This window comes from Haplochromis burtoni, unplaced genomic scaffold (assembly GCF_018398535.1).
Source record: "Haplochromis burtoni strain Fernald_Lab_line unplaced genomic scaffold, NCSU_Asbu1 Contig_184, whole genome shotgun sequence".
In the NCBI taxonomy this organism is placed as follows: domain Eukaryota; kingdom Metazoa; phylum Chordata; class Actinopteri; order Cichliformes; family Cichlidae; genus Haplochromis; species Haplochromis burtoni.
The window spans coordinates 886,652-904,971 of NW_024582545.1; the positions used below are offsets into that span (position 1 = coordinate 886,652).

The 18,320-nt window shown below is 40.6% G+C and overlaps 1 protein-coding gene across 2 annotated transcripts in view; it reads right to left on the minus strand.

Annotated features, from left to right (window-relative positions):
- Positions 1 to 348: 348 nt before the first annotated feature.
- Positions 349 to 18,320, minus strand: part of LOC102312970 (ankyrin repeat and BTB/POZ domain-containing protein BTBD11-A) — a 269,350-nt gene continuing 251,378 nt past the window's right edge. For both annotated transcript variants that reach the window (XM_005934225.3, XM_005934224.3), the window contains 9 exons: positions 15,374 to 15,509; positions 10,821 to 11,053; positions 7,785 to 7,963; positions 7,399 to 7,504; positions 4,368 to 4,470; positions 4,185 to 4,266; positions 3,071 to 3,139; positions 2,853 to 2,966; positions 349 to 1,416 (listed from right to left, as the gene is read on the minus strand). In XM_005934225.3, coding sequence (XP_005934287.1) covers positions 1,186 to 1,416; positions 2,853 to 2,966; positions 3,071 to 3,139; positions 4,185 to 4,266; positions 4,368 to 4,470; positions 7,399 to 7,504; positions 7,785 to 7,963; positions 10,821 to 11,053; positions 15,374 to 15,509 — 1,253 coding nt within the window. In that variant the 3' untranslated portion in view covers positions 349 to 1,185. The remainder of the gene's footprint in view (positions 1,417 to 2,852; positions 2,967 to 3,070; positions 3,140 to 4,184; positions 4,267 to 4,367; positions 4,471 to 7,398; positions 7,505 to 7,784; positions 7,964 to 10,820; positions 11,054 to 15,373; positions 15,510 to 18,320) is intronic.

Sequence of the window (18,320 nt, forward strand, 5' to 3'; positions counted from 1 at the left end):
AGCCAAGCGGGTGTGTGTAGGGGAGGTGGGGATACTGTACATCAGCTTACAAAAAAAACAATAACAAAAAAACTAACACTATGACTTTCAGAATGTATTAACATGCTTACTTTAAGCATCTTTAAAGAGAAAGTCCCTGCCAATTGAAACCCCCCCTCTCCAAATCCCGCTTTTGATCAGTTTTGCAGTGGATACAAAGTTAACAAGCAGCGTTTTCCCCTTACTTCCCCTTGCGAAAGTGGTCCGTGAAGTAATATCTGCATTAAAAAGCAACACCAGGGGTCAGCTCAGTTGACAAGATGTCATGCAAAAAAAATACCGATAATAGTAACAATAATTTTTTTTAAAAAAAAAAGAGTCGTCCGTGGGCGTTATCGCAAGTTAATTTCCCAGTTGGGCATCCATGTTTCAAGCATAAGTCAGCATAGATTTCACTGAGTGGGCCGTCTTTAGTCGAATGAGTGCCGGCCGCAGTGTCGGCCACGGTGGAAGTTCCTGTGATCAGTTTGGCCTCTGCACACAGTAGATATAACACAGTGAATCCAACATAGAAGAGACAGAATGAGATGTAAATAAGAGCCACCTAAAAGTCCGCCTGCTGGCTTTGCTACTAATCACTTTTATTGGTTGTATAGAAGGGTTATATCTAGATTTTGGCATGTGTAATGGCATCCACTTCCATAAAGTATTATTGTTTGTAAACCACAGTCTCATTTCGCAGATGATAACGAAGCTGCATTTATTGAGTTAAAAGTCTACTCTACCTTTTCGAGTGAAAAACAGTGTACAGTAGCCTATGTATTTCATGCACGTATCCTATATGAAATACAATAGAAATTTTTTAGAATCATGGTTTAGAGCTAAATGATACTGTTGGGTCAAGGCAGTTCTGTTTTTTTTGTTTTTTCTTGTAGGTTTTTATTACTCTTCAGGGTGTGAAGTGACCGATGGGAGCCACAGGGCAAAAGAGTTCAAGGTCAGAAAGTCGCAACATGAACCCCCATTGAGCTGCAACAGGCAGAATTAAAGGGAATTCCTGACTTAAAAACATCCGACAGCTCCTCTTCATCAGCGGGGTGGGGGCTTGGTCAGGGGAAAACGGGGAAGTAAAGCGGGACGCTGGATGCTAAAAGTGGCATTACATGGATGCTGTGGTTGGATCGAAGGGCTCCGGTGAGGATGACGTCACACCACGGAGCCCTTGGAGGTGGAGAGGTGGATGGAGTGGATGCGTGCGGCCAGAGTCTTCTCCAGGTCGTGGAGGATGTCGGAGCAGATGCCGGGGCTGGACACGGGGCTCTCGGCGGGGGAAGGTTCGTACAGGAGCTGCTTGAAGCCATCGAGTTCGATCAGCAGCACCATGTTCTTCAGGAAGTAGCCCTCGATGAAAGCCGTCAGCTCCGTGGCACCAAGGAACTACAATGAAAATGAAAGATGAGAGGAATGTGTGACATTAGCAGCTTTCAAATTCTGATTATATATAATTTTGCTTAACAATATTCCAGCCCAAAATTGGTAATTGCTTTTTAAGAACAGTCATCATTATTATCCCAGTGTTTGATCCTTACAATAGCAGCTATTAATCTGTCAATCTAGCACTTTCTTTAAATATCTTTAATTAGTTTACTTTGAACAACTAACAGGGTATTTTTATTCCAGTACTCAGGCGGGAAGATGGAAATAAAGGTGGAATTTTCAGCTCGAATTTCCCCACTTGGAAAGTTGTAGAAACCCCACAAACACCAACTTCACAAAACTGTAAAACCGGTACTCTGTACTACCACTTTTAGCTTCTGAGCTAAAAGCAACACAGCTTCTAATTAGGTATTCACTTTAAAATAAAACTATTATCCTGTTTTACAAGTTAATTTGTCAATGCACCTTTTCTGCAATGTAACTTAATAAAAAATATACAGCAAATGTTAACAAACTGAGCAACATTAACAATATAAGCAAGACAAACCCTGAGACTGGAAAATAAAGCCAGTGTATATAAGGGCCATTTCTTTAATGTCCATGTGAGGTTCCCTTAAAAGTCAGTCAGTTGCCATTGACTCCCATGTTTTAATGCTGTTATAGCAAATTTTACTTTTTACAAACGTATACGTTATTAATGGTTTAATCACACTGCCATCTAGGCTTCATCACAGAGTCCTGGAGATTAGCTGGAGACCGCCTGGCAACCTCTGATTGCTGAGGAAAAAACATGTATTTCCTGTTCGGTTGGTCAGTGATTGCTCACAGATTAAATCTGTTACCTTCTTGTGATTGTGTTGATTACCTGGCGGTTACCTTGGTCCCCTGTTGTTTCCATGGATGATGCCAACATGTCTGCAAACAGTGGCAAACTACTTCTACTACCACCAAGTGGTAGTAAAGTCTGAAATGCTACGTCTCACTACTGCAATCAATACATTTAAAAATCGCAACTTTTCCTTTGAAGACAAGTGGGTATGCTTTTCTGGTACGCATTGCACTTTCCACAGTTTCACTACTGCTCTGCTAGTAGTTGGCAAGTGTTTGCAGACAAGTCGGTGTCTTCCATGCACCAAAGCATTATTATTATTCCCTATTCTCAGTTGAGCCTAGCATGACTGCGGCTCAACTGAACGTCTTGATCGTGTCTGGTGTGTCAGCCCATGCATAAAGTTTTTGTTCCACTTTGTTCCATTTGTCATTTGAGTCACTGCCAATACAAAAATATGAGAGCAGCTTGAAAAATAGTGTGTGTGGTGGTTGTATTGCCAGTCTGCAATAGTTAATTAATGGCATGTTTGCACCTTATGTAAAAATTCATTACACAAACCCCTCCCAGTATGTAAATCAGCTGCTAGAGACCGTAAGCCTCCCACCTTAGCGTGTTTGTAGAGGTCCACACAGGTTTCGGTGGTGATGTTCTTGGAGCAGATGATCTCACAGTGTCTCTGAAGGGCCTCTAGTTGGAAGAATTTGGCTGCAGACAGGAGCTACAGGGAACAGTACAGCCACACAGAATGAGGCACAGGACTCGGGATTAGAAATGTTAATACTCATGCTGTCACTCCACAGGCTTTGGTTAAGTCTTTCTTACCTCCATTACTTCAGTGTTGCGTATGTGCAGGGACTCGGTGCCTCCACAGTACAAATACTGCATCACCAACTGTAACAGAGAACAGTACAGGCTTCAGGTTATGAAGCTGATGAAGAGTACAAGAGGGACCCTTTTTTCTGTTGCTTTTTTTGTGCCTCTTTTTTGGCTCCATTCTGTCACCTGGAAAGTAATCCAGATTTGAATTACATATGTAAATTTAAGCATTTACATATTTTCACTGCTATCAAATACCTTCCCTGCATCCAGTCATATTTACTCTCATGTTTTCTTTTTATCGCCATTTAAAAAGGAACAAGCATTCAATCAGTAAAAATAAAGAGCAGACCAGAGATAAACAAGTCCCCAGCAGGACTGGAGAGAAATTGAAAGAGACAAGGGGAAAGAAATGGGAGGGGGAAGCTCTGGGGCCGCAGTTTAATTGTGTCTTCTGTAGCCTCATGGATACACCCAGTGGAAAGCTAAAAGATAAAGAACATCCAGAAAGCGAGCAGGAACAACATTTCCAACATTTTAGCAGCCGCCAAGCCGGTTCAAGCTCACGTTTCTGGGCTCTGGGTTTACAGCTAATGTGAATCATTTAAAATCAGAAATGTGCAATACTGCTGACAGACTTCATTTAACCCTTTTCCAAAAGGATTCATGCCATTCCCACAGATGTGCACAAATTGGGTCAACCTTAAGCTTCATACGGTAAAGTTGGAGTTATATGCTTTCTGTGTTTGAGAATTAAATGGATTTCTTAATCTCGATTGTTTAACTATGTACCTAACACCATTCCTTCAGAATAAAACAATCAAACGTGGAGCCTGTTCTTATACTCATAGGGGACGATGAGTGTTGTGGGTCTGGTTGAGAGTGGGAATAGGTTTTGTATGCACTGAAATCTTTCTTCTCTCACCCCAGAGAAGAACGGCAGACGGCTGCCTTCTCCCTGAGCCTGGATCTGCTGGAGGTTTCATTTCCGTTAAGAGGTAGTTTTTCCTTCCCACATACATTCTACCGTACAATATAAAGTGACTTGAGGCAACTGTTGTTGTGATTTGGTGCTGTAAAAATAAAACGGAATTAAATTGAACTGAAATAAACGTCTTACATGGAAAATATTGTACTTGACATGGCTGATCTCAATGCAGGTGTTTTCTGCTGCTGGTCGGTTTTGCAGCAGCGACTTGAACCTAAAAACAATAACAACAAAAAACAAATAAATTCTACATTATTTTTCCCATCGGTGCGCTTTTGTTTTACAAAATAAAATAGGAGCAAAGTTTCAGGTTACCTGGGTGAAGCTGTAAACAGCAAAACTTTATGTGCATAAAATGGTTTCCCCTCCACCAGGAAGGTAACATCAGACATCTCCTTGTTGTTCAGGAAGTGGGGGTCTAAAAAAAGAGAACAAAAAAAAAAAAAAAAGAGAGATTTATTCACGTCTCCTACACAATGCATGCAGAGCAGCAAACAGCAGAAGATTAAGCTAATGTGGCCATTAATTACCGCAAGGCTGATTCATCACGCGCCTATCAGTGCTGAATTATCAAATCGCGTTAGCATTCCTAAACGGCAGGGGATTTGCATTTGATATCCGGTGTTTGCATCCTCGAGTGCATTTCATTCACTGCACACAAATCAAGTGATTTAAAGCACTTTATTTAAACCCTGCCAGAAAATGATCAGCAGGTGGCGCTGCAGCGCCGTCACTGAATGTTTCTCTTCTTCCTCGTTTCTCTCAAAGAAATGTCTAAAATAAAGTTTGAGGTGTTAATGGACGATTTGGTTCATTACAGACAAGTGGACCCATTTTATCTGCACATAGAGAAAATACTGCACATCGAAATAAACAAAAAAATATCAGATTACTTTTAAAATGAAACTCACTTTACAGTTTTGGACAGAAGTTTACATGCACTCCTTATGGGCATGCACATCACGGTAATTCAGGGGTTTTAATTAGTTCTTTGAACTTAATATTTTCTTTTTCCAGGGTGAAATAATTGTACAGCATACATCTTTAATGACTTTAAATAAAAAACAAAAACAAAAATGAAAACACATTTTAATAAGAGTGTACCATCAAGTCAGTCAGACTCGTGGGATATTGATCTGGTCCGGTACCTCACAGAGGGGGTTGTCGATCACTTTCAGCTGCTTTGGGGTAAATCAAATTAAGAAGAGGAGCCCTAGAGGGGCAAAAACGAGACAACCCTCGTCTATTTTTTCACTAGTTTTTGGCTAGGGTCAGTGTCACTACTAGAAGCCTGAGGTGATACCTGGAACCTACAGAGGCTACAGAACAACTCCAGGATGGCACATCAATTCGTGCCATGGCCAGAAGGTTTGCTGTGTCTCCCGGCACAGTCTCATGAGCACGGAGAAGATTCTAGGAGACATGCAGTTGCTCGAGGAGAGGTCCTTAAACATCGATAAGACAACTATCTGCTCCTTTGTGCAAGGAGGAACAGGGTGACCTTCAGCACTGGTGTGAATGTCTCTGATGAAACAATCGGAAACAACTCATGAGGGTAGCCTGATATTCCGGTGCTCACTGCCCAGCACCAGTGAGCCCAATTGGCATTTAGAATAGAATACCAGTCCACCACTGGCACTGTAGCTTTTCACAGATGAAAGCAGGTTCACCCTGAGCACATGTGACAAACATGAAAGGGTTTGGAGAAGATGCAGAGAGCATTATGCTGTTTGTAACATCGTTCAGCGTGACCGGTGTGGTGGTGGGTAGTGATGGTCTGGGGAGGCATATCCACTGTGGGACACACAGACCTCTTCAGGCCAGGCAACGGCACCCTGAGTGCCATCAGGTATCAGGATGAAATCCTTGGACTCCCTTTCAGACTCTATGCTGGTGCACGGCAATGCCCGGGCTCGTGTAGCGATAGTATGCAGGCAGTTCCTGGAGAATGAAGGAACTGATACGATTGATTGGCCCCCACATCTGCCTGACCTAACGATAGATTACCTCTGAGACATTGTGTTTCATCCATCTCACGCTGGCAAGTTGCACCTCAGACTATCCAGGAGCTCCGTAATGCCGCAGGACACCATCCATTAATGGATTATTTAAGCCTGCCTAATGTTGCTTCACATCCTCATCTTCTCCTTTTTTTCTGACATATTCACTGTCACGTTTTGTTATCACTGATGTTCGATGTACGTTTTATGTGTCTGCTCTCCCAATATTTTGCTGTGAACGCACACAGAAAGGCGGCGACGTCCCAGAACAGAGCCAAGCCGCTAAATATGAATTACTGTGATTCAAAACTATCCTTATTTGACCACAGTAGTTCAATGAGTTTGTGCCAAAAAATGAAATGCAACTTGGATTAAAACTAATTACATTTAGGTCCATAATTTGTTGGGCAGTGACACAATCTTTTGTAATTTTGCCTCTGTACTCCACAACAGTGGGGTTTAAAATCAAACAATCAAGATGCGATTGAAGCGCACACTCAGATGTAATTCGAAGGTTTTAACAAAAAGTGTCTCATTAACTGTTTAGGATTCACTGCCACAGTTATAGTCAGTCTTTGTTTGTGGGTCTCTCTGCATTCAGTGTTTACATCACTAACTGGAAAGTACGATGTAATGGACTGAGATCAGGTGACTGACTTAGCTATTGAAGTCAAACAATATTGTTTGCTCTGAGTCTAAACAGAGCGCGTTGTGTGTGACGTCTTCTTTTGCGCATGCGGGCCGCTTTGAGGGTTCACGCTAGAGCGCATTTGCTGTCACATTTTATTTGTAGTGTGAACAAGTAGACAAAAAAATCGGATTTGATCAAAAACTCGGAATTGAGCATTAAGACCTGCAGTGTGAACGTAGCCTAAGAAACCTTAAAAATATATTGAATACATTTCTACTACTAGATAATGTTCATACAGCTCCTTAGAACACAAATAAAATCATTTTCTAGATAGATTTCCCCCAAAGTGGTGTTTTTCCAACAAACAGACAAAAAACCCCCAAATTATTTGTGAAAATATTTTGAAAACATCAAGAAGATCTTGTTTCATTATGAGTTAATCTGATACTTCTTTGTCTATATGTGGCTTCTTCTGAAGCACAGAAGGATGCACTGTAAATAGGATTAAATCCATTTGTAAACCTTTATTTAATCACCTGCTGCAAATATCAAAGGAACCTACAGATGTGACGAGGAGAAAAAGCGCGCTCTCTGAGCTTGAGGTAACTCCTCGCTCTAACCCCCCCAAAACACAACAAAAAATAGAGAGAATCTTCACCGCAGTCACATCCTCATCGCACAGCAAATGTTAAGCATTAATAACTCGCTCTCTTACCTAAGCGCGAGGTCTGCTTCTTCTTGATCTCCGTCAGCTTAGGGATGGGGAAGGGCCCGTAGCACTGCGTAAAAATGACTGACAGCTGCTGACTTATCACCTCATTCTGCAGACACACACAAACACCAGTGAGGACAGAAACTTTACACATATTACAGTTTTGTGGCCTCGTTTTTTTCCATGAGCAATCCGGGACAAGAAATTATGCAAATGTATGATAATATAGTTTGAAGTGCACTAAATTTATGCAAACATGAGTGTTATTAATGTCGGCCCAGCACATGGGCACAGGGCGGTTTGTATTCCCAGAAAGCGTGCCTTACGTTGTCTGATGTTCCTCTAATAAGCGTTTTGTTTACGTGGACATGAAAGAAAGCTCCAGTGACCTTGCTGGATCGGAGGATCTGGAACATGAGTGGCAGGCCGTGCGTGATCAGCTCCTCAGTGTACTCCTCCTCCTGGATGCAGCAGAAGTCTTTGAGCAGGCCCTGGATCAGCGGTCGGCGGTGCTGGATGAAGCAGGTACGCAGGGACTCGAGCCAGGTGTGCAGCGTCCAGGGAACACCTGGGAACACCAGCACACGGAGCGTGAATACACACAACATCCGAGAGCGAGCGGTTTCAAGGGCAACAGAACCGACCATGTTTCCATCACGTGATGGCGTTGTGGGAGGTGGAGGACGATGGCATGGTGGGTGTTTGGATTAAGGGTTTCAGTGAGAATAGAAAAGCAGCACCTGAATGTAATTAAAGAATGCTCTGTTAAATGTGTTGGACGTGAATGAAGTTTAACTGACGAGATGAGCGGAAAATTTATCATCCAGGTATTTTCATACTTGTATGTTTTATGGCTTTGAAAATGGCTCATTTTTAAAAAGATTTTTTAAAAACTTAAAATATTGAAAAAAAAAAGTCAACAGGGAAATGGTGGGACTGAAAAGCCCAGTCTGGAGGTGGCAGGTTTATATTTCTGGTAGAGGTGTGGTCCCTTGCTCAGGGGCAGGGGAGCGGTGGTGCAGTGAGCTCAAGGGCAGTGCCAAGGAGGTTGGTGGGACAGGTGTGCGGCATTAACTAACGAGGTCTCTCGATCGATCGATCGATCGATAGATCGATAGAGTGAAGCCGGAGCCCGGAGGAGGGGTGTGTGCTGTACACCAGCTGAAAAGCTACAGGATGTAGGTGCCAAACCTCACAGAACTGCCAGCAGTGTGTTCTCCTAATAAAAAACTGACAAATAAACACGGACGGTGTGTCAAGTCGTCCTCCTTTTCTACAATATTGTTCAGCAAAAAGTTATATTTTAAAACATATGGCACAACTTCTCAGTTGTTCAGGTCTGTCTGTCTGTGTGTTGTTTCAGGACAGGATTGCTCCTGCTAGCAAAGCTGGAAAAGCAGCATGAGTGGTTGTAATTACTGTCCAGACAAGAACCTTTACAACAGAAAAATAAAGCCAATTGGCAAAAACTACATTTCCTCTAATCCACTGTGTTAAAATGTGCAACCTAAAAGCACAAATTAATGACGTTTACAGCCTGATACAGGTGGGTTTTTTATTTGGATTTTATGCTTTGTGAGGGTAACTTTGTTTTTAAACTTGCTCATTAAGCCATAAAGTTTAGTATAAATTATGTCATTATTCCACTTTGAGGGATCTCTGTGAAGTTTTGTCTTCTTCAACACATGACATGAGTTGACTCTTCAGCTTCTCCGGCTGATTTAACCCCTCAAATACAGTCACATCCATAAGATCCTGGACAATGAAGACATTTAAGTAATTCTGCCTCTGTACACAGAGCATGTCAAAGGAGGATACAGACTTCAGGCAATCATTAACGCCAAGGGATTTTCATCCAGTTATTAAAAGCAATCCTTTTATTTCAGATTAATGCAAGTTACACTCCACTTTTGAGCCTCTGAAAATTGGGGACTGTGTGTAAAAAAAGCTGTCAGTGTGACATCGTAGGGCGTCGTATTGAAAACATAAATGTGTACGGCATGCCCTTCTATACGATATTACTAGTATGGTTTTCTGAAATTTTTTTCAAGGTTAACTTCGACCTTGGCAATAAAGGTCAAGGTCAAATGCTTAGCCAGCCGGGTACTACATTATTGTTGGGAAGTTTTAAAACGATCCATAAAAAATTGTTTGTTATGTAAAGATTTTACTGATCTTCACATTTAGTGTGACCTTGACCCAATTTTCACCTAAATTAAATCAGCTGATATTGTTATTCACCGTCACACAAAATTTGAACACGATATCTTGAAAACTTGACGCTGGACTGCTAACAAACAGACAAACAGACAAACAAACAGAACCGATCACATAAAAAAAACAAGATCACAATGGGAGAGGTTGAAGTTTGCACCTTTGTTTTTCTTTACAGGGGACAAATTTAAAAAAAGGGAGAACAAATTTTTTTTTTTTTTTTTACCACAGACTAAAATTTTAACTATCAACATAGCGCTCACCACGCAACCACGCTTTAATGAAACATAAACGATGTGAGAAAATACTCCGGACGTTTGCATCCAGAGTTTGATTACATCTCTATGCAATGGCCAAAACAGCAGCTCGTGTCCATCTTTTATGTACAGTTTGTAATTTTGATGTCAATTTCTCAGTTTTCCACACTTTAATATTTTTTAAAAAGAGTATCCCGGCTAAATAATCCAGCCACAGAAAATGATCTTAATCGTTACTATCATCTGCAAATTTTAAACCAATGTGGATAAGAAAGTTTTAAAAGCTCATCACTCACAGATTAGCTTAAATCCTGGAAACATTGTGCCCACAGTTGTAGAAGCTGTGAACCAACACCCTTAAAGCTCGCTAATTAGCAGCTTATATCTCATGTGTAGTTTAACACTTTGGTTTTTTAACTGGTTTAACAAATGGGATATAAGGTGCTAATTGGTGACTTTTAGATGGTGCTGGTTTTTACATTTGGACAGCTTACTGCTTGCATCTGAAAATTCTTAAATCTATCCTTAAAAACCAACAATTGCAAAGTATCACCTGATAACCTGACAGTACAGAACAGCTACTAAATTGACTGTGAGGTTGTTTTGCTGACTAAAATCAATGAATCCTCATCAAAACCTAATCAGCAGACCACATAAGGTCTTGTGCTCAATGAGCTGGGGTGCAAGCTGATGATTGCCACATTTACAAAATGAGCACTGCCCGAGGACACAGTTCCGTCATCGTGCTCACACCTTCGACCGAGTTATTATCACCTCGGATATAAAAAGTCCTACTTGTACGAGCGTTTCATGGTTGGATGAGTAGTTGGGATTTCTGAGGACGCGAGCACAGGACAGGACAGGACAGGACAGCACAAGCACATCTTCATGACAGCTGGAGGCAGCGGAGAGCGATGCATTTGTGCCAGTGAAGCATGCATTAGTAAATCTGACCTAAGCTGCGGATGTCTATGGTGATGTCCACATGGCCGTGCTCTGCGCTATGGTACATGGCCTCTCTCAGGGCCCTCAGTCTGGCCTTTCCTGTTCGCAGGGTCCCTCCACCATTGGCCTGGGGAGCCAACCTCTTCTCCCCTGGATCTGAACCCTCAGCTAGAATCTCCTCCAGGGACAGCACATCCCCCTTTTCCTTGTCTGAATGGGACAGGAGCTTCCGAAAAACATTCCTAGATGAGAGAAGAGAGATGAGACAAAATGGCAGGGTCAGGGCGAGAGGTAAACATCTGGCCTGGGGTCAAATAATATGAAGGAAAGCTGTGAAGTAAATGGTTCCAAGTTAGACACCCACAAGCTGCATTAAATCCACATTAAGGCCATTTGGCTCTGTAGCCCTCACTGGTGCTCACTCTTAATTGACTACAAATGTCCCATTGTACTCTGAACCTGCATCGCCAGCGTGTAGGAGTGATAATATATGACTCTTACAGGGATCAGGCTGAAAAGAAAAACTGTTCCAAATCTCCAAATTTATTGTACTCCATCAACATTGCATTGGATCTGAGCAACACAACGCCGCAGCAGTAACAGACTCCCTTCTTTGAGAAGAATGGACTCCAGCATGTAACATAAACAGCGTGATTGCGGCCTGATAATGCATCACTGCACCATCTGCTTCAGCGAGAAGGGCCTCGTTTGGAGTCCAAGTGCAGCAAATCATCATGTCCTGTTAGGGGAGGCTGTTTGATCATAAAATGTTGTTTTATTGGTACTAACATGCTGCTGGTTTTGTCAGGTTTGAGCAGAATTACAATGCATGCATGCATAAACCCAAACACTGCATATTCTCAGCTGCAATAACCACCTCGATCCTTCTGGTTTCAGGCTTTTCACACAGTCTTAAACCTGCAGAGATTTGCTTCCACTCAGCAACAAGAGCATTACTGATGCAGATAAGATGTGGCTCACTGCCACTCAGAGGTGTTGGGTGGGACTGAGGTCAGGGCTCTGTGCAGACAAGTTCTTTAACAGAAACCTCTTCCTGGACAGAACTGTGCACAGGAGCTTTGTATGCAACAATTGTTTAAAAAAAAAAAAAAAAAAAAAAAAAAAAAAAAATGAATGGGTGCTTGCTTATGGGTCATATTTAAACTTTTAACTTAAGGCTTTTTTTTATGTATCTGTCCCAAATTATACATCCTGGCCCACTTTTTCATACCACAATTTTGTGGGTTCAAACATGGCCTCAGATTTTAAAGTGCAAAAAAAAAACCCCCAGCAAAATAACAAAACAAAAAAAACCCAAAACAAAAACATGCAAGTGAGTTGACGAAACGTTTTTCATGTGAAGCTAAAATTTCACACCAATCTTTATATGTGTCCACACTTTTTAGTGAAGCTGAAAGTACACAGTGATTTGGGATGGAATGACCCAATGTTATGATGACCAGAGACAGAAATACCTTTGAAATTTGTCAACTTTTAACATGAGAAATAGTAGTTGCAAAAGCAAAGTAGACCGGCACGAATACCAGTACCGCAGGTCTTCTTAGATCTTCACTAAGTTCCTTGGGCTTTCCTGTTGTTCTGAGAGTTGGTCAATCCAGCAAGTGCTGTCAAACAAATCCTTTAAGCTGGAAAACAAGCTTAATGTTAGCTTGCTTTATCCAATGAAAAACCAGTTCTAATGTATGCTGGGGGTTGTTGTCCTGCTGGAACACCCAGACCTGTCCAAGTTTCAAACGTCTAGCTGTTGATTTTAGGTGACGGTGAAGAATTTGGTAATTCCATCCACTTTGTGTAATGGAGCAGTACCACTGGCAGCAAACTAACACCAGAGCATGATGCTACCACCAGTGTGCTTTAAAGCTGGTATTTTTCGGTTTGAAAGACTCACCTTTACTCTTCCAAACATTGCTCCTGTCATTGTGGCCAAAAGGCTCAATCTTTGTCTCGTCTGACCATAAAACCTTGCTCCAGAAGACATATGGCTTGTCCAGGTGGGCAGCAGAAAGTTTCAGTTGAGCTTGAAGGTGTCCATTCTGAAGCAGGGGTTTATTTCTTGGTCACCTGCCTCTCAGTCCATGGAGATGTGAAACTCTCTTCACTGTGGACAGTGATGCTGATGTTCCAGCAGGTTTCCAGTTGATGGCAGGCTTGAGCCTTGATGGTTCCTGAACATCCTAATCAGTTACCTATCAGGGGTGACAGTTTGGGTCTCCTTCCAGAATTGGTGGTGACACATCCATATAACAATTGCTTGGACTGATGATCTTGGAATCTGCAGCTATTTACAAATGACTCCAAGAGACCTTCACAACTTAAATCTACAATCCTCCTTCTTAGATCTTCATTGAGTTCCTTGGACAATGAGCGCCGTCAAACACATTTGTTTCATGTTGGCAAAGAGAAACTACCAGAAGTCAATCATAATCACTAACAAGTTAATAGAGCTTGGCTTTGTCAAGTTAAAAAAACAACAACTGCAGAACCTTCATTTCCACTTATTAAAATATTTAGGTGACTGTATGTATACACTTTAATCCGTATGCATATTTTTATACTCTGCGTGGATCAAAGAAAATCCACAGTAAATGCACCCAACTCTTGAACTTTTGAAGTCATTAAAGATGTTTACTTTACAATCATTCAACCCTGGGAAAAGAAAAGTTCAAAGAAATAATTACATCCCCAAAATACCATGAAATTCAAGCCCATGAGGAGGGGATACAAACTTCTGCCCACAACTGTATTGTCTCTGAAATCCTACCTTCACCGTTTCCACCCTCACTAGAAACAAATATCTTGGATATTTTGATGAGTAGATAGCTGACAAGTTTAATGAATGCAAAGGCACAAAGAGGCTTAGTAAAAGCCCAGAATCCAAATAATTAGCCAGAAGATAGGCAGAAAGAAAAAAATACAGCAGTGAAGCACGCGAACCACATGGGGAGCAGGCAAAAATCCATTAAACATATAGATGAAAGACAGCAAGGAGTCCAAGGCAATAAAAATACACAGGGAGGGAAAACTAGAAACAAGAAACCAGACTTGAAAGTGCCGAACCACTTGGCAGTGAGAACAAGACCATCTGGCGAAGAACAAAGGGAAGCTGGAGTCTAAACACGTACACTGGAGTGGGTGGTTAACGGACACAGGAGGGCAATTGGTGGATAGGGAACAGGTGTGGAAGACAAGGCAGGTGAAATTAAACTGGGTGAGGCGGACAGGTAACAAGGATGGAAAAAGAAAAATCCCCAAAAAGAGGAAGTAAAACTGACTGGAAAACATAAGAGCTAGTGATTAAGGAAGGAAGTGCCTTAACTCAAAACATAACCATCCAGTCGATACGACATTCAGGAAACATTATTATTATCAAACCATTTTTTTTTTATTAGATTCAGTTTATTTCTAAAAATAAATACATTTTTAAAAGTACAAAACCAAGATACGTCAATGCTCCAGATGGTTTAAAAAATGTTTTAATCTGAAAGATACTCAAGACCTACACCCTTATGTAAAAAAAAACCAAGCTACAAACTAAACTTTATACAGGCCCGCCTCAATTTTCACACCTATGGATATGTGCACATAACAATAAAAACGAACACTAGTAATATCCAGATGACCAGAGTGAGAACCGAACAAAATGACTCATTTAGCGAATAAGTTCTTCCTCATATTCCTCATATACACAGTTTTTTTTATACTGTAATCAAAGTCAGAAAAAGGAATATTTTGTTTTCCTTTCCAAAGATATGAACATTATCTTTATAGCTACACGCCCAGGATCCAGTTTATGTTTTTTAAAATGCGTCAAGTTTACAAGTTTACATCCAAGATGCTTTGTAATATAATCCACCAAACCACTTACGGACGCTGTCTTGGACATACTTGTAGCGTACACTCCCATCTTCCTGTGCTCTTCTGCATGACTGCTTATGCTTTACATACATTCTCAAAGCCTTGTTTAATAACTCTGGCAACTGATAGACAAAATACCACAGGTAGAAATACTTGTGTGCTGGGGTCTTGGAACCTTCACTGTTAGCAACTAGCTACATTAATCCTTTTATTGTTTGCTTCTTGATGCTCGTATATGAACTTTATCTGATGTTAAATAAGAACGTCTAGTGTCTCACAGCCCTAATGCAGCTTTAACCTGCTCACATCACACTGCAGCATGACCATCACACTATAATTGATTGTCCTAATAATGCTGCATTGTGTTGTTGGCTTTCCACTCCACTCCATTTCCTGACAGCCCTCGCTGCTCTGAATGTTAATGGGCTCTGTCTTACTCAGCTGCAGGGAAATTATGTCAAACCGAAGCCACGAGAGCGGCCGAATAGACTGCGGCGCTTATCGCTGCCTGCTGTCCGACAGGGAAACTGAGATATCTGCCTCTCGTGTGCTGCAGGATTTTGTGAGAGGCAGATGGACCGGGGCAGAGTGTGTAAATGGATCAATACTGTGGTAATGGATACGTCTTGGCTGGCTGGAACTTGAGAGTGCATGTGTGTGTGTGTCTGTGCGATTGTCTGTGTCACCTGTGGCCATGTGCTGCTGCCAGGCTGAATGAGTTCATGTCTCCCAGCGGGGTGGAGGAGATGCCGTTTCGACACATGGTTCCAATCATGGGGTCAGCCCCTCTTTCCAAAAGCAAACTCACCAGCTCGAAGTTACCTAACGAGGATGACAGAGGGAAGAGATTAAAAAAGGGAGGACACACACACCCGCATTTGAAAGGTACAGCTTCAGTCCTGTGCATATATTAGAGGGCAAGAGTTACTATTTACTCCGAGGACACGAGCAGCAAATAATAAATGTAGGTAACGTTTGCTAATCAAAGCAGAAATTCAGCCACTATCCTCTTCAAAGTTTTACTTTACTCTATAGATTACTCCCCGAAGTCTCCGTCTGTCCCACTGCACTTGTCTATCTGTGATGTGACCACCTTAAATCCCTTAAACTATGTATTTGCTCATAGGCATGGTCAGTTTTACGGGTTACTAACAAAAGTTGTGCACAGTCACTGTGCTCTCTTTATAAATAGAAACAGTATTTTTTTCTCTTTACTCACTGGTGCAATGCCTTAGTAAATTTGGCCCAATATGGAAAAAAGTACTGGGAATTGCTGCGATTCCTATTTATGTTTCTGAAATATATATATTATCAATATTGTGTTGTGTCTAAATCCAGTTTTGTTAAAAAGTTGTCTATGTATCAGAATTTTCAAATTAGTATTTATTTTAGTTTCTTTTCATTGCTTGAAATTTGCACATTTTAGTCTTTTTAATTATTGTTTATAAAAGGCACAGGTCAGAAGTAAGATTTAGAAAAAATCACTGCTGTTGACTCACAGTGTTGTAGATATCCAAAGTCTCAAGAAAAACAAGTTGTAATGACATTTTTTTATCAAACAATACAGATATTGTCTCTATTTTTTTAAATATATATGCACATAGTATTTAGTTTCAGTTAACTACAATAAACTTGTTATGTTTATATCTACATCTGATATAGTAGATGTATGTAAATACTCATTTTTTAAGGTATAAATTATTATTTATTTGTGCAAATTTTATAGTCCAAGCTGGGTTTTTGTCTCGGAGAGTTTTCTACTTAGCAGACCAGAACTTGACATTATCAGACTGGACACAGCATCAAACAAAACACCATAACCATGATGATCCAATTGGGGATCAAGACATCAAAACACGAGCCTGGACCTGCATAAAGTTATTCTGGGTCTTAGAAAGCCTCTCGCTCATTGCTCTTCATTAACAATATTAGCTTTGGAGCTGATCTTGATTTCATCCACATTTACTATTTAATGAAAAGGATGTGAAAAACATTTACTATCTGTGGTTGTATGTTTTAATCCCTTGTTACCATGGCAGTGTGACTTCCTACACCTCACCAAGTCACCCTTGGTAACACTTGTGAACGGATTTCAACTTGTTAGCAGGTCTGAATGTAGAGTAATGCAAATAAACTGGACAAATTCTATATGTGAGGTTTGCCACTTTAGAAGCTGAAAAGATGACCGTGTTTCCAAACTTGGACTGGTGCTGCAAAGGATTTAAACTGGCATCTTTAAAGCTTACTAATTAAAATAGTGTATCTTGCTTAATTGGTGCAGAAAACGAGCAGAAATCCCCAGAGCTGAAAATAAAGTCAGTGTCACAGCCTGTTTAGGCTTGCACCAAAAAACATAAAAATAAGCAGCCAGGTACAACTCCTGCCCCCAGAAAACAAACAAACAAAACACACAGTCAAAAAATGTTGATTTACAAAACACTGAAAACGTAAAATACTAACAATGCCAAACTGAAGGTGTGCAGATTCATCTTGTTCACCAAGTAGGTGTACTAAAAGCCATTTGTCATTTTCTATGATAAAAAAATAACACATAAAATTACATATACCAACATCTAGATTAGCCTTGCTAGCAAGTGTTACAGTGGGTTTATATTTTAAAATGAAGCCAATAAAAAAAAGTGGAACTGCATTTCCTCCAGCAGCCTCCAGAACTGACTATTTTTGACTAAACTGTCCAACTTTTATAAAGCAGACTTGATCTTACAAGATCCAGTGACTTGTTCGTAAAGTTAGCTAATAGTTTGATAAACTTCAAATTACCTCGTTAAACCTCATAGTGATCAGTGTTAAAGGTCTTTACCAGGTTTGAAAATCATCAGTACCAAAAAACTGAGCCCTTTAATGACCTTTAATGATGAGCTCTTTATTGTAATAGTTTAGTAATACTGAAATATACTAAAATAAGTCTTCTCAAGTAAGTTACTTTTGTTTTTTTCATGTCTTTTCCTAGCTAAAAATGGCAATTTAGTATAACAGTAAAGGTACACCTTGCTAACAAAGTAAGCTACCACTTGCTAGCAAGGAGCTAGTCTCCCATCCAGACTTCTGTCCAGGAATGGTCACAATCACATAAAAAAAGAAAAGAAACAAAAAAAGAAACAAAAAAATCTGAATTAGAAATTTTTTTAAAAAGCCCATAAACAAATGGCTGATGTCGCAGTAGCTATGTCCATCTTTTATTTACAGTTTGTGGATTTTTATATGGCTAGAGGGGCCGATGGCGCGATATGGCAGCCCCGCTTCTGTCAGTCTTCCCCAGGGCAGCTGTGGCTACAACTGTAGCTTGCCTCCACCAGTGTATGAATGTGAGAGTGAATGAATAGTGGAATTGTAAAGCGCTTTGAGGGTCTTGAAAAGCGCTATATTAATGCAATCCATTATTATTATTCATATATTGGATTATATCTGGAAAAGGTACAATTATTTCTTTGAGCCAGCCAACCTCAGTTTATATAAATAAATCCTCAGATCTTAGAAAAATAAAACATGAGTTTGAAGCTCGTTTTTACTGAGTAAAATACCTGCTGTACATTCTGCCATACAGCAGCACAGTGATGAGAACTAAAATTTAAAATTCCCTACACTCTGGAATCCCAGATAGTAATTGAAAGT